The 25,421-nt window shown below is 29.5% G+C and overlaps 3 protein-coding genes across 3 annotated transcripts; all 3 read right to left on the bottom strand.

Annotated features, from left to right (window-relative positions):
- Nucleotides 1-3,310: 3,310 nt before the first annotated feature.
- LOC124943170 lies at nt 3,311-14,157 on the bottom strand. The gene is made up of 5 exons (XM_047483720.1): nt 13,753-14,157; nt 13,582-13,663; nt 10,871-11,119; nt 3,428-3,676; nt 3,311-3,345 (listed from the first exon to the last, which is right to left on the bottom strand). Exons 1-5 carry the CDS (start codon nt 14,155-14,157, stop codon nt 3,311-3,313), a joined length of 1,020 nt encoding a protein of 339 aa, XP_047339676.1.
- A 7,206-nt stretch (nt 14,158-21,363) lies between these two features.
- LOC124943171 (PLASMODESMATA CALLOSE-BINDING PROTEIN 1-like) lies at nt 21,364-22,060 on the bottom strand. Its single transcript, XM_047483721.1, has 3 exons — nt 21,994-22,060; nt 21,667-21,918; nt 21,364-21,398 (listed from the first exon to the last, which is right to left on the bottom strand). Exons 1-3 carry the CDS (start codon nt 22,058-22,060, stop codon nt 21,364-21,366), a joined length of 354 nt encoding a protein of 117 aa, XP_047339677.1.
- Nucleotides 22,061-24,135: 2,075 nt separating this feature from the next.
- Nucleotides 24,136-24,945, bottom strand: LOC124942895 (PLASMODESMATA CALLOSE-BINDING PROTEIN 1-like). Its single transcript, XM_047483465.1, has 3 exons — nt 24,805-24,945; nt 24,445-24,696; nt 24,136-24,350 (listed from the first exon to the last, which is right to left on the bottom strand). The coding sequence occupies exons 1-3, from the start codon at nt 24,875-24,877 to the stop codon at nt 24,316-24,318; spliced, it is 360 nt and encodes a 119-aa protein (XP_047339421.1). The 5' UTR covers nt 24,878-24,945; the 3' UTR covers nt 24,136-24,315.
- Nucleotides 24,946-25,421: the final 476 nt, after the last annotated feature.

The raw sequence follows: 25,421 nt of genomic DNA on the forward strand, positions 1-25,421 counted from the left end.
GATTTAATTTTTGCATTTTTCTTTATTGTACAAACTTTAAAAGTGATGAAAAACACATAATTTCAAAACGTACTTTAATAAATCAATAAGCCAATTTTTATTAGTAGAGACCTTCGGGGCGTCGTGGGACATAGCATGTACGAGTACCCTTTTCCCACGTGTAACCAAGCACCGACGAATCTCTGAACTTTTATTTTCCCTAATTTTTCTAAAATAAAATTAGGCAGCGACGACTTCTTAAATTAATTTAAAAAAACGATAACCCATAAAGCCTATGGACATTTACTATTAAAGCCCCTACCTGGAACAGTAAGTTACATGATGTTTTATAAATCTCTTTTTCTCTTATTTAAATAGTTTTTAATTAATTTGATACCCCTTGTGCTTCTATGAATAATAAGCGAACCCACGCCAGATTGCTTTGACCACACTTCCAAACTGGTCAAAACGAGAAAATTCTCCCTAGGGAAAAATATTTTCGATCATAAGAGGTTGATAAGATTTAACTATTTTTCCTCCTTTCCTTCTTTAACGACTGTATCATCGATATTGTTGCCTATTTTTAACAACTTTTTCATGTTCTGGAAGGTCTTGACTGCAAATCCTATAAAATATCAGTCGTTGACGCTTTCCATAATCATGTCGATTTGTCGATGTTCATTTAAGAGGGAATCAATTTCTTCGGTTACGGCTTTCCATCTTTCTTAAAAGACTCAGAATTTCTCATTTTTTTACCTTGATTAATATTTTTAAGCTTCTTTTTTGGTCTCTCTAAATTGAGGTGCATGCTAAAGCGTTCTATGAACACTACATCCAGTTCCTCTGTGGTTTTCAAATATGCAACATTCTGTTGGTGATACTAGCATAGAGAGAAGTCATCGAGGTATTGGGAAAATATGTGGAGAACTGTTGGCTCTCAGAGTCACAATAGAGTCATTACAGATGTGTACATCTTACAGAAGACGAACGGGTCTCTTTTGACAATATACTTGGATATGGAGGGTAATTTAATACCTATTGGAATGACTGTTATTTCGACTGTTTTAATGGCGTCTTTACATTCATAATGTTCGTCAATGCTCTTGCCCTTAACCATTTTATTTAGATATTCAGAATCGGCTTGCAACGTAGTTCTTGAACCTTTTGGATCACTATGATACTTGCATCTGTGCATGTATGGCCATAAACTTGAGCCATTTGGCAATCATACTCGGTGGAGGGTAGCTAATCAACCATCAGAATGGGTTTTATTGTGGTCCCATGGGATTGAGCTCAACATCATAAGTCCCATGTCGAGCCTCTATGGTCCGATCGAAATATTCTTCTGAGTTCTCGTGGTAGGAGACTTCTTCTTGAGTTCGAGGACTAGTAGGATTGGGGTTTATAGGGGTAAACATGACTAGGATAGGCTGTGTAGGAATACATGAAGAAGTAGACATGTTTTGGGATGTGGACGATATTTGATGATTAGACAAAGAACTCGTGATTAGCGCGAGTTGTTCTATCACATACCGGAGAATTGTCTTCATTTCCCTAACTTCGGCTGTGGAGACTGTCATGTGTCATTGTATTTCACGGTGGATGAAGCGTCCGGTTTTCAGGTTTCTTTTCCTTGGAGTCATAACGACTGTTGAAAGTCATTGATTGAGGAAGAAGAAGAGATGAGGGTTTGCATTTTTAACTTAAGTACAATACAATGCAATGCATATGCATTTAAAATGAATATTAGAGAATGAACATCTCTTTTTGGTTATGAGTTTGAAAATATACGAGTTATTATATAAAATACTCGCTTAGTTTGTTACACACATGTGTCTCTCTTGTTTGTATTTACAAAGAGATTCTGGATAGGGAAAAGTGACAACAAAGGCTATAGGTTTTAAGTCCTACTATAGCCTTTTCCTACACTTGAGTCCTCTTCCTCTTCATTTTTCTTGAACCTCTCATACTCTTCGATGATATTCATCTTCGATGATATTCATCGGGTAATTTCTTCGCTCTTTTGGGATTTTCATCTTTAAGGTGTTGTGTCATTTCTCTAGATAGCCAACGTAAGCCTTGTGATCGATTGTCCTATCTATGACGATGACGTTTCTCGTATAAGGAGGCATGTTGTTACAATCAAATTGCTTGAAAATATTGTGGGTGCAGTAAGAAGTGACTCATTCCAAACTCATGAATGTGATCATTGATTCATCGTCCATCATCTTAATAGGATACTAGGGAAGTAATTCCCTAACGGCATCATCATTTCGTATGAGAGGCTCAGTATGGCTTTTCACATCCTCTGATATTGTAGAGTATGCCTCATGGAGTCACTAGAGACCGTTGGTAGAATGCGTTCAAGCTTATCGAGCAACTAGATATAGAGTACTAGAGGGGAGCCTCTCTTTCTCATAGAGGAGGTTAAATATGATTCATTTAACCCCATTAATGTTTCTGCTAGTATGAGCCCTGAAGGATCTTTATTTCTCCTTCGTAGATGGTAGGCTACCTCTAGGATTTTGGAAGAGGGTTTCTCATACGTCGGAGTTAGGAAGAAATGAGTAAGTAGTATAGTTACTATCATCATAGATGAGCCTAAGGTTAGAGGAACTTCTCCATTCTTGACTTGCATTTTAGACAGTTTTTGGAAGTCGATGATAGCCTTCTTCAGGATGGTTTCAGATGTCGTCTTAGTGTATTTGTACTCCTGTTGCAGCAGCTTCCTTAATGACATCGATTCTACAAATGGTTTAATGTGTAGAATGCTCTTATTGTCAATCATTAAGATAGTTCTGAATTCTTCTATGATTGGGCACATTTGTCTATCTCCCATGAAGAAAGTCCTAGAGACAGGGCTCCATCTCCTCTACATTTGCATCATAAATGTCTTGTTTATCTTGAAGTTGATAAAGCTCATGATGGAATTTAGTACATAAATCCTATGATTCCACCCATTTCCGTGGAAGTTGTCGATTCAAGGGATCATAGCGATATCGCTTAGTATAGACATCGTCTAAGATTGAACGTTTATAACAATTTAAAAAAAAATCTTTTGTTTTGAAATTAAGATTTGATGAGATTTTTAAACTTGTTTTCTTTATACTTTTCCTTTTTGTTATAATATGTATTAATATTTGTATGAATAGTTCACTAAACATAGATAAAAACATTCACTCTTGAATAATTCACTACAATTTTACTATTGGTTTATTTTGTTCTTTCACATATATTAAAAGACAATGTGAGGATGGTCCTATAATGTAAGGATAAATTAATGCAAACTAATCACCATCCTCAAATTGTGAATTGCACCCACTTTGAGTTTTTAAGGAATAACTTCAAATCTGCATGAACCATGACCTGCAATTTACAAACAAATATAACCCAAATTGTGAAATCAAGAACGTAATATGCATAATTAATTGATCAAATAATTACATACTTGGATTAACTTCAGTAACAAAGGCAGCAGATTTGAAATGGCAGCTATTGTGTTTGTGCTTTTGCCTTTGGTAATAGCTGTTGAAGGCATATGAAGCATGGGCCTTAACAGTATTGGGCCAGAAACATGGTTGCTTGGGCTGGATCTTTCTACAATCTGCACCATGTGAACAAGCCCAATCAAGAGCCCTTTGTAACACATCATCTGGCATTTGCTCATCTGCTATGCACCACCTCAAAATGTTCCCCTCTAACCATATAAAAAAAATAAAATAAAAAATGTTAAATCAAAATAAACAAGCAAATAAAATCAATAATTTATCAAAAAAATTGTTTTACCTGACTTTTGAATAACTAATAATGAAGAAAAAAGTAACATTGGGAGCAAAACACATATGATCCTCATTGTTCACTAGAGAGATGAATTAAATAGATTTATGTTAATTTGCAATAAAAATTGATTTATGTGAATTGTTAGTGATGAGAGTAGTTCACCAAAGAAGATTATTTATAAGGTTTAGAGAAGTAAAAAAATATTTTTTAATAATTTCATTTCATAAAAAAGGAGAAAAATTAAAATATTTGGTAGATCTGCTTTTTAATATTCTATTAATATAATGTTATACCATTGTAATTAAAAATTAAGCTTTTTGAATGAAGGTGTGAAGTTCCAAAAGAAATGATAACTACCTAAATAAATAAAAAATGTTCCAAAACAGATAGTTAATAAATATTTGATTTATGAAATTATTATGCAGATTTCATAAATTAGAAAGATTTGATTTATTAAATATTTTATATTTACTTAAGGGCTAATTCATATATGGACGGATTTTGAAATTTACCATTAAACTATTTCTAATCAAAACCTTTTTCAAATTGATTGCCAAAGTTTCTGTTTATATTTTGCTTAGATAGTTTTCTAACTTAATTATATTTTAAAATAACAGTGCATTTAATAAATATAGAAAAAAGTAAAAAAAAAAAATTTCAACATAAATAAAAAATATTTAAAGATTAATTTAACAAATATGGAGAGAAAAATATATTAATATAGAAGGAAGACAAATAATTAAATTAAATTAATTAATTTATATTTAAATATATGATCAAATTAATTTTTAAATAAATTATATATATAATACATAATTATATAAATTATAAAATAATTAATAAAAATAGAATTATTAATATATATGTATATATAATTATTTATTAAAAAGTAGAGTTAAAAAAATAAGACTTTTCACCTTCTCTAATTTAATTTCATAATTAATTTAAAACATATATATTTTTGTTTTAATATAACTTATACTTATATTTAAATGAATCAATCAGATTTAACAAAAAAAAAAAAATATTCAAATAACTCATATCGTGCTACCTTATTATTATGTATATATAAAATTATTTATTAAATAAATATAAAATAGAGTTAAAAAAATAGATAACTTTTCACTTACTCTAATTTAAGTTTCATAATTAACTTTAAAAAAATAATTTAAAAAATACATTTAATATAACTTATATCCTATCCATTAATTAACTTATTTTCGAATTTATATTTAAATAAATTAATTAGGTTCATTTTATTCAAATAATAATCTAGAATTATATATATATATAAAGAGAAATGATTAGGTGAGGGAATTTGGTGAGGGAATTTGGTGAGGGAATGACGTGGCATAATTTTATTCGCTGAAAAAATCAAATAATTTATCTTTTTTCTCTCTTTCCTCCCACTTTTACATTTTCGAACAATGTGATGACACGTCATTCCCTCACCAAATTCCCTTACTCTATCACTCCTCATATATATATATATATATATATATATATATATATATATATATATATATATATATATATATATATATATATATATATATAGGGTTGGCTTATAGCTGGACATGTATAATCGTTCGTATTGGATTCGGGTAAGTCGTGTTACACTCTTAATCGTGTTGTGTTGTGTCATGTCTCAATCTTATCTATGTCGTATCATGTCTTGACCCACTCAAAATATTATAATTTACGAACTTTTTCGTGTCATATTATTCGTGTCTACGAGTTTATTCACTAACTCGTGTTTAAATTCGTGTTTCGTGTTATTCCGACTAAATTTTATCATCGTGTCAACACAATCGTATCTTGACACACTCATTTTAATTAATTATTTATTTATATATATTAAACTATATTCTTAGTAAAAATTATAAAATATAATTATTAATTTATTTTAATTTTTAAAATTTAAATTAATTTAATAAGTAAAATGTATTAAATTTATTTTAAAAGTTATTTAATATATAAAATGTGTAAATATAAATTTTAACCTATAATTTCACAAATAATAATTTGAATATCAATTGTTTAAAATATATTTTAAAATATACAAATAATTATTCAAATAAAATTAGTTAAATTTGTTCTTATAAAGTTATTAATTTATTTAAAATATATATTAGGTTAGTTAAATACGATAAATGTGAAATTTCATAATTTTTAAAATATTATATAAAAATTTATACCTAATTATTTAATTAGGTATATGATATTTATTATTATATATAATTAAAAGTAGTGGATATTTTTATGATAAAATAAAGTTTATTTTTTAAAAATGTTTTATTAATTTAAAAGTTTTTAGAGTGATTTATTTTTTTTTAAATAATTTAGTAATATACAAATATTAATCAATTATTGCGCAAGTAATGGATATTTTTTTAGGGAAATATTATTATTATAATTGATATATTATTAATTATTAATTTAATATAATTAAAAATATTTTGAGATTTTTTAGATTAAAATATATTTTATAACTATTCATTGTTATATTTTTTAATTAATATTAATTTTATAAATTAGATTTTTATTTAATTAATAAAATTAATTTAATTTTTTATTTTATAAATTATTTTTTTTGTTATGTAAAGATTTTTATTAACTTGTAAAATTTTGAAGTGATTTAAGATTTTTTAAGATATCTAATGATAGACAATTAAATATGTGATCAATTATTAGAAGACCGGAAGAGACATGGTAATTTTATAATGTTAATATAAATGTGGGTACTTTGAGTAAGAAAATGAAAAAGGAGGGTAAAAGTTATAAATATATATTATTATATTATTAAAATTAAAATTATTATCTTATATTTATTATTTAATATATTAACAATAATTGAAATTATAAATAATTAATAAGTAAATAATAAAAATAATATTGAAGATGATTATTAACATACACATTTTATTCATATAATTTATTTTTTTATTTTTTTATTTATATTTTATTTTAATTTATATTATTTAAATTAATATTGTATCTTAGTATCTTTAATTTTAATTATAAATATTACATTTATGGAATTAAATAATTTATTAATTGAATAAAAATGTAGGATTGTCTTCGAAAGTGATTGCGCGTTTGTTGTCGAGCGCATGTCTAGTCATCACTTTCAGTAGCATCATCGCTTTTAGTGTCAGAGTGGATTTATTCTTCTGACCCGAGAGGCTTAGAAGTTCTTGCACGGGCGCTTTCTTCAGACTTGGATTCACGCTCTCGTAAAAGCTCATGCATTCCTTCTAGTAAGACTTGCCAATCATCTTATCGTCATTTGATTTTTTCATGCCTTAGTCAATTTTTAAAGGATCTCTCACGGTCTTTGTGAGTCTTCTTAACCATTTTCTATGGAAAGGTTTTTTTTTCTTGCTTTTGCACTTTCTTTTGAGACTTCAACCTAGGATGGCCTAAGTTGGGCATTTTTTAATGTAGTTTGTAACTTATTTTATCCTAGGTAGTTATCCTTTGTACTTAAAATTAAATATAGGATTTATATTTTTCTTCACCTTAGTCATTAAATCACATTAAAAAGGAAATTCTAAAAAATAAGTAGACTTAGGTTAACTTTTAATGTTCTTGATACCTTGGTATATTTTTTTCCTACAACCCTCCAATTTTATGTGCTAACCTCTCAGGCCTTTAGGATTTAATTTTTGCATTTTTCTTTCTTGTAAAAACTTTAAAAGGGATGAAAAACACATAATTTTAAAGTGTACTTTGATAAATCAATGAGCCAATTTTTATTAGTAGAGACCTTTGGGGCGTCGTGGAACATAGCATGTACGAGTACCCCTTTCCCACGTGTAACCAAGCGCCGAACCGTTTAACGAATCTCTGAACTTTAATTTTCCCTAATTTTTCTGAAATAAAATTAGGTGGCGACTCTGAGAATTCGTCAAATTAATTAAAAAAAAACATGAACCCATAAAGCATATGGACATTTACTGTTAAAACTCCTACCTAGAGCAGTAAGTTACATGATGTTTTATAAAGCTCTTTTTCTCTTATTTAAATAGTTTTAATTAATTTGACGCCCCTTGTGCTTCTACGAATAATAAGCAAGCCCAAGCCAGATTGCTTTGACCACACTTTCAAACTGGTCAAAATGAGAAAATTCCCCTCCTAGGGAAAAATATTTTCGATCATAAGAGGTTGATAAACTTTAACTATCTTTTCCTCCCTTTCTTCTTTAACGATCGCACCATCGAAATTTTTGCCTATTTTTAACAACGTTTTCATGTTCTGGAAGGTCTTGGTAGCAAATTCTATAAAATATCGGTCGTTGACGCTTTCCATAATCATGTCAATTTGTCGATGTTCACTTGGGAGAGAATCAATTTCTTCGGCTACGGCTTTCCATCTTTCTTAAAAGACTGAGAATTTCTCATTTTTTCCTTGATTAATATTTTTAAGCTTCTTTTTTGGTCGCTCTAGATTGAGGTGCATGCTAAAGTATTCTATGAACGTTGCATCTAATTCCTCGGTGGTTTGCAAATATGCAACATTCTGTTGGTGATACTAGCATAGAGAGAAGTCATCGAGGTATTGGGAAAATATGTGGAGAACTGTTGGCTCTCCGAGTCACAATGGAGTCATTGAGGATGTGTACATCTTACATAAGACAAATATGTCGCTTTTGCCAATATACTTGAATATGGAGGGAAATTTAATATCTATTGGAATGATTGTTATTTTCGGCATTTTAATGACGTCTTTCCAGTCATAATGTTCGTCAATGTTCTTGCCCTTAGCCATTTTATTTAGATATTCAGAATCAGCTCGCAGTGCAGTTCTTGAACTTGTGGATCACTACGATACTTGCATATCTGCATGCATGACCCGAACTTGAGCCATTTGGCGATCATACTCGGTGGAGGGTGGTTGATCAACCACTAGAATGGGTTTTTACTATGGTCACATGGGATTGAGCTCATCATCATGAGTTCCATGTCGAGCCTCTATGGTCCGGTCGAAATCTTTTTCTGAGTCTTCGTAGTAGGAGACTTCTTCTTGAGTTCGAAGACTAGTAATATTGGGGTTTATATGGGTAAACATGGCTAGGATAGGCTGGGTAGAAATACATGAAGAAGTAGACATATTTTGGGATGTGGACGATATTTGTTGATTAGCCAAAGAACTCGTGATTAGCGTGAGTTGTTCTATCACATACTAGAGAATTGTCTTCATTTCCCTGAATTCGGTTGTGGAGACTATCAGGTGTCATTGTTTCCTCAACCATTTCGTGACGGATGATCTGTCCAGTTTTCAGGTCTCTTTTCCTTGGAGTCGTAATGACGGTTAAAAGTCATTGATTGAGGAAGAAAAAGAGATGAGGGTTTGCATTTGTAACTTAAGTGCAATGCAAATGCAATGCATTGTATTGCATTGCAATGCAATACAATGAACATCTCTATTTGGTTATGAGTTTGAAATTATACGAATTATTATACAAAATACTCGCTTAGTTTGTTACACAGATCTGTCTCTCTTGTTTGTATTTACAAAGAGATTCTGGATAGGGAAAAGTGACAACAAAGGCTGTAGGTTTTAAGTCCTACTATAGCCTGTTCCTACACTTGAGTCATCTTCCTCTTCATTTTTCTTGACCCTCTCATACTCTTCGATGATATTCGTTAGGTATTCTTCGCTCCTCTGGGATTTCCATCTTTGAGGTGTTATACCATTTCTCCAAATAGCCAACGTAAGCCTTGTGATCGATTGTCCTATCTATGAAGATGATGTTTCCCGTATAAGGAGGCATGTTGTTACAACCAAATTTCTTGAAAAGATTGTGGGTGTAGTAGGAAGTGAACCATTCCAAACTCATGAGTGTGATCATTGGTTCATCGTCCATCATCTTAATACAATACTAGGGAAGTAATTCCCTAACGACATCATTAGTTCGTATGAGAGGCTCAGTATGGCTTTTCACATCCCCCGATATCGTAGAGTAGGTCCCATGGAGTCACTATGGACCATTGGTAGAATGCGTTCAAGCTTGTCGAGCAACTAGATATAGAGACTAGAGGGGAGCATATCTTGCTCATATAGGAGGTTAAATATGATTCATTTAACCCCATTAGTGTTTCTGCTAGAATGAGGCCTGAGGGATCTTTATTTCCCCTTCGTAGATGGGTAGGCTACCTCTAGGATTTTTGAAGAGGGTTTCTCATCCGTCGGAGTTAGGAAGAAATGAGCTAGTAGTAAAGTTATTGTCATCATATATGAGCATAAGGTTAGAGGAACTTCTCAATTCTTGACTTCCATTTTAATCCATTTTTGGAAGTCGATGATAGCCTTCTTCATGATGGTTTCAGATGTCGTCTTAGTGTATTTGTACTCATGTTGCATCATCTTCCTTAATGACATTGATTCTACAAAAGGTTTAAGGTGTAGAATGCTCTTGTTGTCAATCATTAAGATAGATTTGGATTCTTCTATGGTTTGGCACATTTGTCTATCTCCCATGAAGAAAGTTCTAGAGACAGGGCTCCATCTCCTATGCATTTGCATCATGAATGTCTTGTTTATCTTGAAGTTGATAAAGCTCGTGATGGGAGTTAGTACATAGATCCTATGATTCCACCCGTTTCTGTGAAAGTTGTCGATTCAAGGGATCAGAGCGATATCGCTTATCATAGACATCGTCTAAGATTGAACGTTTAAAACAATTTTAAAAAAAAAAATCTTTTTGTTTTGAAATTAAGATTTGATGAGATTTTTAAACTTGTTTTCTTTATATTTTTTGCTTTTTGTATTGGATTAATTATTGCATCTTTTGGTATAATATGTGTTAATATTTTTATGAATAATTCATTAAACATAGATAAAAGCATTCACTCTTGAATAATTCACTACAATTTTACTATTGGTTTATTTTGTTCTTTCACGTATATTAAAAGACAATGTGAGGATGGTCCCATAATGTAAGGAAACTAATCACCATCCTCAAATTGTGAATTGCACCCACTTTGAGTTTTTAAGGAATAACTTCAAATCTGCATGAACCATGACCTGCAATTTACAAACAAATATAACCCAAATTATGAAATTAAGAACATAATATGCATAATTAATTGATCAAATAATTACATACTTGGATTAATTTCAGTAACAAAGGCAGCAGATTTGAAATGGCAGCTGTTGTGTTTGTGCTTTTGCCTTTGGTAATAGCTGTTGAAGGCATATGAAGCATGGGCCTTAACAGTATTGGGCCAGAAACATGCTTGCTTGGGCTGGATCTTTCTACAATCTGCACCATGTGAACAAGCCCAATTAAGAGCCCTTCGTAACACATCATCTGGCATTTGCTCATCCGCTATGCACCATCTCAAAATGTTCCCCTCTAACCATATAAAAAATAAAATATAAAATGTTAAGTCAAAATAAACAAACAAATAAAATCAATAATTTATCAAAACAAATTGTTTTACCTGACTTTTGAATAACTAATAATGAAGAAAAAAGTAACATTGGGAGCAAAACACTTATGATCCTCATTGTTCACTAGAGAGATAAATTAAATAGATTTATGTGAATTGTTAATGATGAGAGTAGTTCACCAAATGAGATTATTTATAAGGTTTAGAGAAGTAAATAAGTTATTTTTTAATAAATTTCATTTCATAAAAAGGAGAAAAATAAAAATATTTGGTACATCTGCTTTTTAATATTTTATTAATCTAATGCTATACCATTCTAATTAAACATTAAGATTTTTGAATAAAGAAATTATAACTACCTAAATAAATAAAATGTTCTAAAACAGAGAGTTAATAAATATTTGATTTAGGAAATTATTATGAAAATTTCATAAATTAGAAAGATTTGATTTATTAAATATTTTATATTTGCTTATGGGCTAATTCATATATGGACGGATTTTTAAATTTACCATTAAACTATTTCTAATCAAAACTCTTTTCAAACTGATTGCCAAAGTTTCTGTTTATATTTTTCTTAGATATTTTTCAACTTAATTATATTTTAAATAATAGTGCATTTAATAAATATAGAAAAAAAAGTAAAAAAAATATTTCAACATAAACAAAAAAAAATTAAAGATTAATTTAATAGATATGGAGAAAAAAATATATTAATATAAAAGGAAGAAAATAATCAAATCAAATTAATTAATTTATATTTAAATATATGGCCAAATTAATTTTTAAATAAATCATATATATAATATATAATTATATAAATTATAAAATAATTAATATAAATAGAATTATTAATATATATATATATATATATATATTAAAAAGTAGAGTTAAAAAAGAAGAATTTTCACATTCTCTAATTTAATTTCATAATTAATTAAAAATAATAATTTTAAAATGTTTTTAGTATAACTTATACTAATATTTAAATCAACCTGGTTCATCTTGTTTAACAAAAAAAAAATATTCAAATAGTTCAGATCGTGCTACCTATTATTTTGATGTTTATATAAAATTATTTATTAAAAAAATATAAAATATAGTTAAAAAATAGTAGACTATTCAGTTCCTCTAATTTAAGTTCATAATTAACTAAGAAAAAATAATTAAAAAAATATATTTAGTATAACTTATATTCTACCCATTAATTTTTTGTAGAATTTATATTTAAATGAATTAAAAGGTTCATTTTATTGAATAAAAAATCCAATGATCGGCATCGCACATCACTAATCTAGAATTAAGCATATATATATATCACTTGCAAGTATACAATAACATGATGTAAATAATCATATCAATTGTGTGCTTAATTGTAGTCATTGTGGTTAATTACCTCATTTATCCAGTTTTTACAAAATAATATAAATATTTTCTTTTTGTATACATGAATGTTATTTTTATTTTACAATAACCGATTGTCAAATTTAAAAGAAAAAACAGTTTACATTATATTATAAACAAATCTCAGATGAAAAAAAATAAAAAATATAACAAACTTTGTTTCTATAAAATAATGAAATGTACAAATATACATACAATATTACAACAATATTTTAATTCAGGAATGATAGAGAGCGCGACTTTGAGACAGCGATTAGGAGAGCGATGCTTACGTGGGTGGGTTGACAGGTGGAATTAATAAATAAATAAAAATATAATAATAATTAAAACACTAGAATATTCTCTCTCCTCTTATTAATTAATTTCCCTCTCCTCTTATTAAATAATTTCTCTCTTATTAAACCCTAAATCTCAAACCCTAAATCCTAAACCCTAAATCTTAAACTCTAAACTCTAAACCTTAAACTCTAAACTCTAAACTCTAAATCTTAAACCCGAAACTCTAAATTCTAAACTCTAAAACCTAAATACTAAATTCTAAACCTAAACCCTAATTTAGGGAATTATAGAATAAAAATTATTTAATAAGAGAATAGAAAATAATTAATAAAAGGAGAGAGAATATTCTACCTGTCAATTCGCTCTCCCAGTCGCTGTCTCAAGTGGCGCTCTCTATCATTTTTCATTTTAATTATAATGAAACAAAATGAATAAGTTAATCTAAAATTTTCTCATCTCAAATATTGTAAATTTGGTCGGTATTAATGAATGTAGTTTTTTATATATAAAATTTTTTAAATTATGTGATAAGAGATTTGCCTTAAATAGCCTTTCAGCCTAAAACTAAGTCAACAAATGAAAAGCATAAAATAGGATAAACTAAGTCAGCCTAAAAACCAGGCACAAAGAAATAAAATAAACTGCTAACTGTTATTACTACTAACTGCAAGACTTAGTCTTTTATTTTGCTAATACTAAATTTCTTCAATAAACTCTCCCATATCATCACTTTAGTTTATACTCTGCATCCTGCAAATTCCAAGTTTTACCCTGAGTTTTTCAAATGACTCCAACTTCAATGCTTTCGTCATTATGTCTGCAGTCTGTTCATGTGTTGCACAATATGCAAACTCAACTTCCCCATCATTAGACAGCTCACGTATAAAATGGTATCTAATATGAATGTGCTTACTTCTACCATGTAACACTGCATTTTAGCAAGCTTTATGGTAGATGAGTTATCACAGAACAAAGTAATACACTCATTATGAGAATAGAACAATGTTTTAAGCAGTCTTTTCATCCACACTGCCTGACAAGCACACAATGCTGCAGCTACAAACTCAGCTTCTATAGTAGATAGTGTTACAATAGGTTGCTTCTTAGATGCCCAAGCCACAGCCCCTTTTCCCAATTTAAAAACATAGCCAGAAGTGCTTCTTCTATCATCAAGATCTCCAGCATAATCACTATCTGTAAAGCCAACCAAATTTCCTTCATTTCCTCTGTTGTATAAAATGCCAAGATCCAATGTACCCTTTATGTATCTGATCACCTTCTTAGCTGCATTCAAGTGAATTTCTGTAGGCCTTTCCATGTATCGACTAATCAAGCCAACTGCATACATCAGGTCTGGTTACAGTCAAGTATCTGAGGCTTCCTACTATCCTCTTGTAATTTGTAGCATCCACAGGAGGTCCCTCTTCATCCTTTATAAGTTTAATACCTGGAACTATTGGATTCTTTACAGCATTGCAGTCCATCATCCCAAACTTATCAAGTATTTCAGTGGCATACTTCTTTTGACTAATGAAAATTCCTTTCTTGCCTTGTTGAACTTCTACACCCAAAAAATACTTCATTTTCCCAAGGTGTGTCATCTCAAACTCCAGCTTCATAGACTTCTTGAAATCCTCAATCAAGCATTCATCATTCCCAGTCACAACAAGATCATCAACATATAAGCTCACAATGATGATTCTATATCTTGATACAACCTTGATAAACAATGTAGGTTATGATATACATTTTTGAAAACCATCTTTGACAAAATATGAGTCTATGCGACTATACCATGCCCTTGGAGCTTGTTTGAGACCGTACAAAGTTTTATTCAACTTATAAACCTTGTGTTCTTCTTCCTTTTTTATGAAACCTTCTGGTTGTTCAACAAAGACTTCTTCATCTAGCTTTCCATATAAAAATGCACTTTTTACATCTAGTTGAAAAACAGTCCACTCCTTTTGTGCAGCAACAGTTATAACTAACCTGATAGTGTCCCATCTAGCCACATGTGCAAACACTTCATTGTAGTCTACTCCATACTTTTGTGCATACCCTTTCACTACAAGCCTAGCCTTGTGTTTCTCAATCTCTCCTTTCTCATTCAACTTCGTTTTGAATACCCATTTCACCCCAATAGGTTTGGCTCCTTTAGGAAGTTCAACTAAATTCCAAGTTGAATTCTTCTCTATAGCTTGTATTTCTACTTTCATTGCATCTGTCCAATTTGAGTTTGTTACTGCTTCTTCAAAATTAACAGGATCTTGAGAGACAAGAAGAGCTAGATTCACATTTTCTTCATCTGAAATATCTGCTCCCATCACATAATCTTTTTGCCATCTAGGTGCATTTCTCAACCTTATTATAGGTGTTCTTTGGTTTTGAATTGTAAATTCTGGATTATCTGATCCACTATTTGTATCTTGATCTGATCCATCATCACTTTGAGATTTATTCTGTACAGCAACATCAATTTCTTCTAATATGTCACCAGCCCATTTAAGTTATGTCTCTCCATCTTCATTCCAGTTCCAACTTTTCCCTTCCTCAAAGACCACGTCTCTACTAATGACAATTTTCTTAGTAACTGGATCATACAAACGATAAGCCTTTGACTGGTTGCTAACTCCAAAGAACACACAACAATGGTTTTTGTCATCCAGCTTAGCTCTCTTCTGATCTGGAACATGCACATGGTCAATACACCCAAACACCCTCAAATGTTCCACTGATGGTAACACACCAGTCCAAGCCTCTTCTGGTGTTTTCCCTTTAACAGATTTAGTGAAACTCCTATTTATCACATAAACAAACCATTGCACAGCCTCTGTCCAGAAAATCTTTGGAACATTTCTTCCTGTCATCACACTTCTTACAGCATTCATTATAGTTCTATTCCTCCTCTCAACCACACCATTCTGTTGAGGAGTATAGGCTGTAGTTAACTGTCTTTTAATTCCTTTACTCACACAGAAATCATCAAACTCTTCTGAATTAAATTCACCTCCTCTGTCAATACGTAAACATAATATTGATTCACCACATTCTTTCTCAACTAAAGCCTTAAACTTCTTAAACATTTCAAAACTTCTAAATTTTTCAGCAAGAAAATAGACCCACAATTTTCTACTAAAATCATCAATAAAACTAAGAAAATACCTCTTTCCACTTAATGATACTGGTGTAATGGGACCACACAGATCTGAATGAACTAACTATAATTTCTTGGTAGCCCTCCATTCATTCTTCTTTGGAATTTTTTGCCTCGGTTGCTTACCAACCAGACATTCAGAGCAGATGTCCTTTGGAATGTTGATTATAGGCAGCCCCTTCACTAACTTCTGATTTTGCATAGTTTGTAAGGCTTTGTAGTTGAGGTGACTGAATCGACAATGCCATAACTTGACCAAATCTTCTGTGACTGTTTGTAGACAGATTGAGGATTGAGGATGAGTGACAGTCTTTATTATTATGTCAAATCTGAGAACAAACAATCTGTTTACTGTCATCATTGATGTGAGTATCAATCCCTTTTCTGGATGAAAGATCTTACATTTGCCATTCTGAATTAGAATTGAAAGACCATTTTCTGAAAGTTGCCCTATGCTCAACAAATTGTTTTTGAGGTCTGGAACATAAAAAACTCCAGAAATTGTATGTTTTTGGGCTCCAATATGCATCCTTATACTTCCTTTACCACTAATTGTAAGTATTGATCCATTTCCAAGCTTGACAGTACTATTAAAACTTTGGTCTAGTTGAGAAAACCAATTCTTGTGTCCACACATATGATTAGAGCAACCAGAGTCTAAGAACCATGATTCTTTTGGCTCTAGCTCAGATATTTCAGTCTCTTGATTTTCTGCATAAGCCATCAACAACATTTCTTCTTCTTCGTTAAATTCTGCATAATTTGCCTTATCTTCCCATGATGGACACTCATATTGATAGTGTCCAAGTTTGTGACAATTGTAGCACTGTACTAGATCCTTATTTCTAGGTACTCTGCCTCTACCTCTAGGTGAACCTCTTTCTCTTCCCCTGCCTCTTCCTCCATCTGGTACATATGCACCAAGGGCATGTTCTTATCCCTTTTCTGTCTTCTTGAACTTATGTTCATGAACAGATAATGAGCTTTGCAGCTCATCAATTGACATCTATCTTGTAACTCTTGCCTCTTCGATTGCAACCACCACGTACATGAATCTCTCGGTTAACGTCCTGAGTATCTTTTCCACCACCAGGTAGTCGGGCATCACCTCACCATTGCTACGCATCTGGTTTGCCACAGCCAATACCTTTGTAAAATACTCCTTAATTGTTTCACCTTGCTTCATTTCAAGCACTTCAAACTCTCTTCTCAAGGAGTTCAACAACGACCTTTTAACCTTTTCATTTCCCCCAAATTTCGTTTTCAGAGAATTCCAGATGATGTTTGAGGAACTTCGATCAAGAATCTGTTCGAACGTAACCCGATTGATTGCCTAGAAATGGATATACTTTACTTTGCAATCCTTTGTCGTCGCCTCAGCAGAGGGGTTCTCCTTTTCGATTCCATTCTCTACGATACTCCATAACCCTTTAGCCATCAACAAATTTTTCATCAATTCACTCCAATGATCATAGTGTTGGCCGTCGAATTGAGGAACTTGGACGAGACTACCCTTATCGTCACCCATGGCTTCTTTGATAAACACACTGATTTCCTCACAAAACACTTGTGTTTAGTTTTAGGTATATGGCTCTATACCAATTTGTAGTATTCAGAAATAAAATGTAGTAATTTGATTGATAAGAGATTTGGCTTAAATAGCCTTACAGCCTAAAACTAAGTCAACAAATGAAAAGCATAAAAATAGGATAAACTAAGTCAGCCTAAAAACAAGGCACGTCAAAGGAAATAAAATAAACTGCTACTCTAACTGCTATTAGCACTAACTGCTACTAATACTAACTGCTATTAAGACTTAGTCTTTTATTTTGCTAATACTAAATTTCTTCAACAAGGATAAATTCGTAACTAAACATTTTGGGGTCAAATCGGGTCAAATCGGGTCGTACTTGGTTATTGACCCTTTGCCTAAACTGAACAAAATAGGACCAATTTATTTTTAATTTTAAAGATAAATCTGTAATATTATATTTTTATAACTTAAAAAAATAAAAATTAAGAGCATAATCTTATTATTTATAAAAATAAATTTATAATCGACATCAGACAAATTTATCTACGAATACTTAGAAGAGAAAATATTATTGAGAAGATCTAAACAAAAAATAACAACATAACAGTTTAGGGTTATGACACGAGTTTATATAACATTGGATCTTTTAAAACTCAAATTGATATAGAACTAGAGTCAGCCCCGAGATTTGGGTTGCCAGTCACACATAGAAAAACTAATGATTTTTTTGTTGCCCTAAGTCTAGTTTAAAAAATTGATAAAAAAAATGTTTTTGGTAAGATTTGAACCAATAACTATATAAAAATATCTTGAACAATTAGGATACAACATATTAGGTATAAAAAACAATAAATTTTAACTAAATATTTTATATGTTTAATAAATGGGCTGCCCTATCCCGAGGGCTTGTCAGGCTTACACCAGGACTTACCCTAGGGCCGACCATGTATAAAAATAGGCCGGAAGCGATGCTCTAATTCTATATCAGCTTTCTAAATTGTTCAGTTGCCCTTTTAAATAAGCCTTAACTAAATTAACATCAATATTTTGTCGAGGAAAATCCAAAATATTATTACAATATTTTTCTAGTTATATTAACATAACAAAAAAAATTTATGTTAATCTTATTTCCTTATATCAATATTATACACCAAAATAAAAAATAAAATATAATTTTCTTTTATTTAATACTAAATAAAATATAATTTTCTTTTATTTAATACTTGTGTTTCTTGTACTAAACAATTTGAGACTACTCAACAATAATATCTTGCATTATAGTGAATATTTAAATATTTATCGATAGTGTGAAGATAGTAATAAAATAGAAATCCCGAGGTGTCGGAGATGATAATCAGGGTCGGCCCAGGGCAAGTCCGGAAAGCCCATGGTCTAGGGCAGACTCACCCCTAGGCAGCCCAATTCTTATTTTAAAAAAAATTACTGTGATATTTTTTATCTTTTTTTCCATTTTAAACAGTAACTTTTTTTAACTTTTCTTTTTCTTTTTCTTTTCAAGCATGACCATCACAATTTAATTATTTTATATTATTCTTTCTTAATTTAATATATATTTTTAAAACTTTTATAAACTACTTAAATTAATATATATTCTTATAAATTATATAAACTTCTTATACTTATAAATTCTACATAATATACTTTAACTTTATTAAATTTTTTCTAATTTTTGAATTAGTTCTCAAATTTTCTAAGGTTATTTTTTTAATCATCTTTTAATTTATATACTTAAATATTTTATTATAACTATATTGATTTTTTGAATTAGGTATTTAGTAAATTAGTAATTAATATGTTATTGTTAATGTTTATGATAGATTTTAGTTATTTAGTATAATCTAAGAAAATTAGAAATTTAGTTTTAAAATACTTCATCTCGTTACTTAGAAACTAGTAATTAATATGATAGTTATTAGATTATAAGTTTATAAATTAGGATTTAAAATTATGTTATATATAAATAATGTCATAACATGTTTGTTGAATTACTATTTGTTAATTTTTATAAAAAAAATTAATTATTTTAATATGTGTATTTTTTGAGTTATGACGAAGAATACAAATCAAAATAAAGTGAGGTTTCGTTCATTTCAAAAACAAATTTCTAGATCTTATAATAGAAGAATCAAACGACGAAATGATGCATGACAAAGTCATTGGTGCGCTCGATTTCTAAATTATTCAATGCAAAAAATCAAAGTTTTATCCCTTCGAGTTCGAGTCTTAGAGATGAAGACATAAGTGATAGAAAAAATGACACTATTAAAAATAAAAAAATAAGTGATGAAAAAAATAATGTCATTAGAGATGAATGTGATAATGAAGAAGATGATACTTTTCAATATAAGGTTTTGAACCACCAACAAAGGATAATATTAGAGATCAATGTATCAATGAAAAAATGAGTATCAAGGTATTAATGAAGAAAATGAAAAAGAAGAAAAATGTATTGATGGAGAAAATGATGAGGAAGAGGAAGAGGTATCAAGGTGTTAATGAAGAAAATGAAAAAGAAGAAAAATGTCTTGATGGAGAAAATGAAGAGGAAGAGGAAGAGGAAGATGTTAACGAGAATTATAAGGATAAATGTGTTATTAAAGATGTGAACTATGATCCGGGAATGTGAGGAAGTATTTACGACAAAATGAAGATAATGTTAGTTGTTCGAGGTTCAATTAAGATCATAAATGAAAATGATGTATTTCCAAACGAAAGTGTTCGAGGTAGACACTTTTCATCTTCTCTTTATTTAAAACAAAAATTTTGTATTTATAAATTAAAAAATGTGGGTATAGGGCAGCCCAACATTGCGGGCCGGCACGGATGATAATGTCACTCCACGTTAGTGATTACAATTCTAATCCATCTCGAGGTTTCCAATTCAATTATTCTGTTATGAGCGATTTTATTCCGATTTGACAGGTAATTCCGGGATGGATCGAGAATGATATTTGTGTTCATCTCTTTAATTTCACGTCATTTTTTTCACAAACACAATAAAATATATAAATCACTAATATATTTATTTATTATTCATATTTTATAAAAAAAAATTAAGTTTATTTCTTTACAGTAATATAAATTTTCAATATATTATAATATATATATATATATAATAAAATTAATTTATATAATTTTGTCAAATATAATTTTATTTTTAAAAATATTTTTTTTAAGAGAATATGGTATAGTGGTGTATAATGGGGATTTTCCAAAATCAAACTGGACAAGGATGATAGTAAAAGAAATCAGAAAATAGAATGAGATGGGACGATAAATGCATTTCCTATTTCGATCTGCCTCATTGTTATCTCTACTTTCCGACCAACTCCGTCCATTATTCTTCTACATCGTTAGGCGACTAGAGTCCACAAAAACCGCATCTACCATTCGTATACTATTGATTGATTAAAGAAAGAGTTTTACCAATAATTTGTTTAATAATTTTGCAGCCTTCCTAAACATCAGTTATAACTATTCAAACTTTGGTTGAAATCCTCTCATTCACCCTTCAATTATATTTATATGTAACTAACATTTTTTTGGACAATTGGTAAATGTGTCTTTTCTTTTTCTCTTTCTCTTTCTCTTTTATAAGATTCAATAAATCAAATACTTTAAAAGTGTAAATATATGTTTTTAAAAAGTAATACTATTTCATTAATTATGTGATGAAAAATCTCTCACCATAAGTAACAAATTTATTGAAGGGTAAAACAATACTTGAGATAAAACTAACAGATTTGCAAATTAAAGAAGAAAATTGACAGACTAATCTCCATCCTTAAATTATTAATTCCACCCACTTTGAGATTTTAAGGAAGAACTTCATATTTGCATGAACCATAACCTGCAATTTACAAATACACATCACCCAAATTATTCAAAAAAAATCAAAGTAAAAGGAAAAAGCAATATATCTTTTTTAAAAATATGGATAATTAATTAATTAAATTAAATAACCCAAAAATGTGGCCTAAAAGAAAGAGTCGACCAAAAGAGACCAAAATATCACCAATTTTATTTTACTAAAAATATTTTGAAGGATCACGATGGGGTGTCATTCGTGTCAAAGTAGTTCTCCATAATTAAAAATAAATAAATAAATTATTACATACTTGGATTGGTTTCAGTAATGAAGGCAGCAGAATTGAAATAACAACTATTGTGATCTTGGTGCTTTAGCCTTTGGTGAAAGCTGTTGAAGGCATATGAAGCATGTGCCCTAACAGTATTGGGCAAGAAACATATTTGATTGGGCTGGATCTTTGTACAATTTGCACCATGTCCACAAGCCCAATCAAGAGCCCTTTGCAATACATCATCTGGCATTTGCCCATCTGCTATGCACCATTGCAAAATGTTCCCCTCTAACAATATAAAATAAATAAATGTTAAGAAAACAAACAAATAAAATCATAATTTATCAAGAGATTTTGTTTTACCTGACTTTGAAATAATTAATAATGAAGAAAAAAGTAACAGAGGGAGCAAAACATATATGCTTTTCATTGTTCACTAGTGAGAAATAGATTTATGTATATTTGAAAAAAAAAACAAAGATTTATGTGAATTGTTATAGTGATGAGTAGTCCACCAATTTATAAGCTTTAGAGAAGAAAAAAAATTATTTTTTTTAACAAAGTTTATTTCTTAAAAAAAAGTAAAGAAAAAAAATGTAATGCACATGTATTTTTTTAATAATATATTTATATGATGCTAATCTCTTCTTTAGTTTGTTATTGACCAGGACTATTAATGTAATAAAATATTAAATGAAAGGTATTTATTATACTCAAACTTGTAAAATGAAAAGGTGAAATGAAAAAAAAATATATATGTTTAAAATTAGAGAGTTAATATATATTTGATTTATGAAATCTTTATTGCAAATTTTAGAAATTAGAAATATATGATTTACTAAATCTTCCATATTGATGTATGGAATAATTATTTCTTCTTAATATAAAAATTTAACTAAAAAATAAATAAGATGAATATGAAAATGGATTCATCGAACTTGGAACTTCCAACTCGAATTATTCAACTACACAACATATATATCATTTTACATTTTGACGTGTCATTTTTTTAAATTGACACGTCGATAAATAAAAGAATATTTGAATTAAAAATAAATTATATATTTATTTTGCGACTTTCTTCCTCCCCCCACATTCACGATTTCGACCCCTATAGGCTAGTACGTTCTACGATTTCATGTTCAATTTCGAATGAATGAACCTCGTTCTGTTGAGCCTCTCAAGAGTTCGAACATACCAAATTGTTCGGAGAGGTTGAATGAAAAATGATTCGACTATTCAAGGTTGAAAATTAAATTAACGGTTGCGATAACTTACCAGGGTCGAAATTGTAAATTTATATGTTGGAAAAGTCGTGAAGTAAAAAACCAAATTTATTTTTAATCTAAATAGTTTCTCATTTAGGTATACGCTATAAATTAATTTTAAAAAATGTTACAATAATAAAAGAAACATTCCTTACAAATATATTATTGGTAAATTATACATTTGTATTGTATATTATTGTAATCATATTGAAAAATATTTTTGGTTAAGATATTCTAAATACATATTGATTTTAAAATGAAATGTTTTCGGTTTTATTTATCTTTGAACAAAAGTTCATTTAATTGAAAAAGAAAATAAAAGTAAAATATTATTGACAATGTGACTTGATTTTCAGTTGAGAATTTTGTGCTTAGATGACAACACTCTTAGTTTGAACTTGAGTAGAGTGGATCTGGCCCATCTGAGTGAGTTTCCCAAACTTTTATTTTATTTCTTTCATGTTTTAATAAATTAGAACAAAATTAGTATATATATATATATATATATATATATATATATATATATATATATATATATATATATATATTCCCTCTAAGTTCTATCATAAAAAAATGATTACATTTAATTTCATGTATAGCCTAACTTATACCAAGTGCTAATAAACAAACTAAACTACTTCAGTCCTAGAATCCACACATAATAATCATGATCATAAGCTCATTTCTTCAGGTACAAAATACATTGCATCCATGTACAAAAGTCATTGACTACACGTTTCTAATCACTACACTCATTCTCGATAATCCAAATTCTAAAGTGACTCTCCTCATCTTTTCACGCTATTCATCATATCATTCATGACCACGAGAACACAATTCATTAACCAAATCACTTTTTGATTTCCATAGAAAACATGAAAGTCACTTAACGGATGATTTTAAGGAGTCCGGATATTCGATTAAAGCGATCAAATATTATTGAAATCCTTTAATAGAACTTTCAATTTTATATATATAACTCAAATATTTATTTAGAGTTTGTGAAATCTAATATATAAAAAAGGTGTACTTCAAGTTATTATATCATGAATTATTATAAATTATTCTAAATATATTCAATCAACATAAAAAATTGCAAACAGATGTGATCAACAACAAATACATTTCAACCACATTAATCATCTCTAGCACGCGAGAAGTTCAATGAACCCGAAGAGTTGATAATGATATTCATGTTTCGTCATCTAAACTTCTGATCATATTTGATATCTGTATGAACTCAAAATACTGTTTTACACCTCAAAAATATATTTTTCTTTCTCATTTATAAGATTTCATAAATCAATTACTCTTAATTAGATAAATATAAGCTTCTTAAAGAGATAAAACCATTTCATTAATTTTGAGGGCAATATAAGTCAATCAGGAAAATTTCTAGTCCACCCACTTCAAGGTTTTAAGGAAGAACTTCATATTTGCATGAACCATAACCTGCAATTTACAAACACATATCATCAAGAGCAATTCATGTTAATTTATTTTTCAAAAAAAATTGCATGAACTAATTGATCAAATAATAACATACTTGGATCAAGATCAGTAATGAGAGCAGCAGCTCTGAAATAGCAACTATCATCATCTTTGTGCTTTAGCCTTTGGTAAAAGCTGTTGAAAGCAAATGAGGCATGATCTTTGAGAGTATTAGGCAAGAAACATGCTTGCTTTGGCTGGATCATGCTACAATTTGCCCCATTTCCACAAGCCCAATCAAGAGCATTTTGAAGCAATTCATTGGGTGTTTGTTCATCAGCTATGCACCATTGCACAAACTGCCCCTCTAACTCATGTAAACCACATTCACAGATCTAACTTGATCAATTTAAGGTTTCTTTCTAAGAGAAACACAAACAAAACAAATTGTAAATGATCAAGATCTTTGTTTTACCTGATTTTGGAATAGTCAATGAAAGCAAAAGTATCAGAGTAAGCAAAACCCATATGATCTTCATGAACAACATTATTCTTCTTCTGATCAATTCAGAAGAAAGATTTGATTATAAGAGAGATTAAATAGATTTATGTGAAGTTAATCGACCAAGGGTATAAATGAGATCTATTTATAAGCTTTAGAGAAGAAAAAATAAAAGATTGTTCCATTTGCTTTTTAATATTCTCTTGATCTATCATATTTTCTTTTTCTTTCCTAATTTACCCTCCAACACTTTGTTTTATCAATATTCATTATTGTTTTCTTTTGAATACTATAGTATCTTTTTCAATGGTTTTTAAAATATTGATTTAAGTTACACAAATTAAATGGTGAGATATTAATTAGTGTGATCACCATATTTATACATGTTATTGACCAAGACCCATTTAATTAAACATATTAATGAAAAATAATAACTTAATTAATAGTGTATTTATTATATTCAATCATTTTAAACGAATTGAAGTAAAGGGACCGTTAAAATACTTGGTCAATACCAAATTATTATATTCAAAACAAAACATATGTTATGAAAATAGTTTAAGAAATATTTAATTTATGAAATCTTCTTG

The sequence above is a fragment of the Impatiens glandulifera genome, chromosome 6 (assembly GCF_907164915.1).
Source record: "Impatiens glandulifera chromosome 6, dImpGla2.1, whole genome shotgun sequence".
Lineage (NCBI taxonomy): Eukaryota > Viridiplantae > Streptophyta > Magnoliopsida > Ericales > Balsaminaceae > Impatiens > Impatiens glandulifera.

What these genes read in the sequence shown, in the direction of transcription:
- LOC124943171 (XM_047483721.1), bottom strand. Translation starts at nt 22,060, where the DNA reads ATGAAAAGCATATATGTTTTGCTCCCTCTGTTACTTTTTTCTTCATTA. An exon ending in ATTAATTATTTCAAAGTCAG is followed by an intron (nt 21,919 to 21,993) that starts GTAAAACAAAAT and finishes TTATATTGTTAG; the next exon opens with AGGGGAACATTTTGCAATGG. An exon ending in CATTACTGAAACCAATCCAA is followed by an intron (nt 21,399 to 21,666) that starts GTATGTAATAAT and finishes TGTAAATTGCAG; the next exon opens with GTTATGGTTCATGCAAATAT.
- LOC124942895 (XM_047483465.1), bottom strand. Translation starts at nt 24,877, where the DNA reads ATGTTGTTCATGAAGATCATATGGGTTTTGCTTACTCTGATACTTTTG. An exon ending in ATTGACTATTCCAAAATCAG is followed by an intron (nt 24,697 to 24,804) that starts GTAAAACAAAGA and finishes TACATGAGTTAG; the next exon opens with AGGGGCAGTTTGTGCAATGG. An exon ending in CATTACTGATCTTGATCCAA is followed by an intron (nt 24,351 to 24,444) that starts GTATGTTATTAT and finishes TGTAAATTGCAG; the next exon opens with GTTATGGTTCATGCAAATAT.
- LOC124943170 (XM_047483720.1), bottom strand. Translation starts at nt 14,157, where the DNA reads ATGGAAAGGCCTACAGAAATTCACTTGAATGCAGCTAAGAAGGTGATC. An exon ending in TGGAATTTGCAGGATGCAGA is followed by an intron (nt 11,120 to 13,581) that starts GTATAAACTAAA and finishes TTATATGGTTAG; the next exon opens with AGGGGAACATTTTGAGATGG. An exon ending in TGTTACTGAAGTTAATCCAA is followed by an intron (nt 3,346 to 3,427) that starts GTATGTAATTAT and finishes TGTAAATTGCAG; the next exon opens with GTCATGGTTCATGCAGATTT.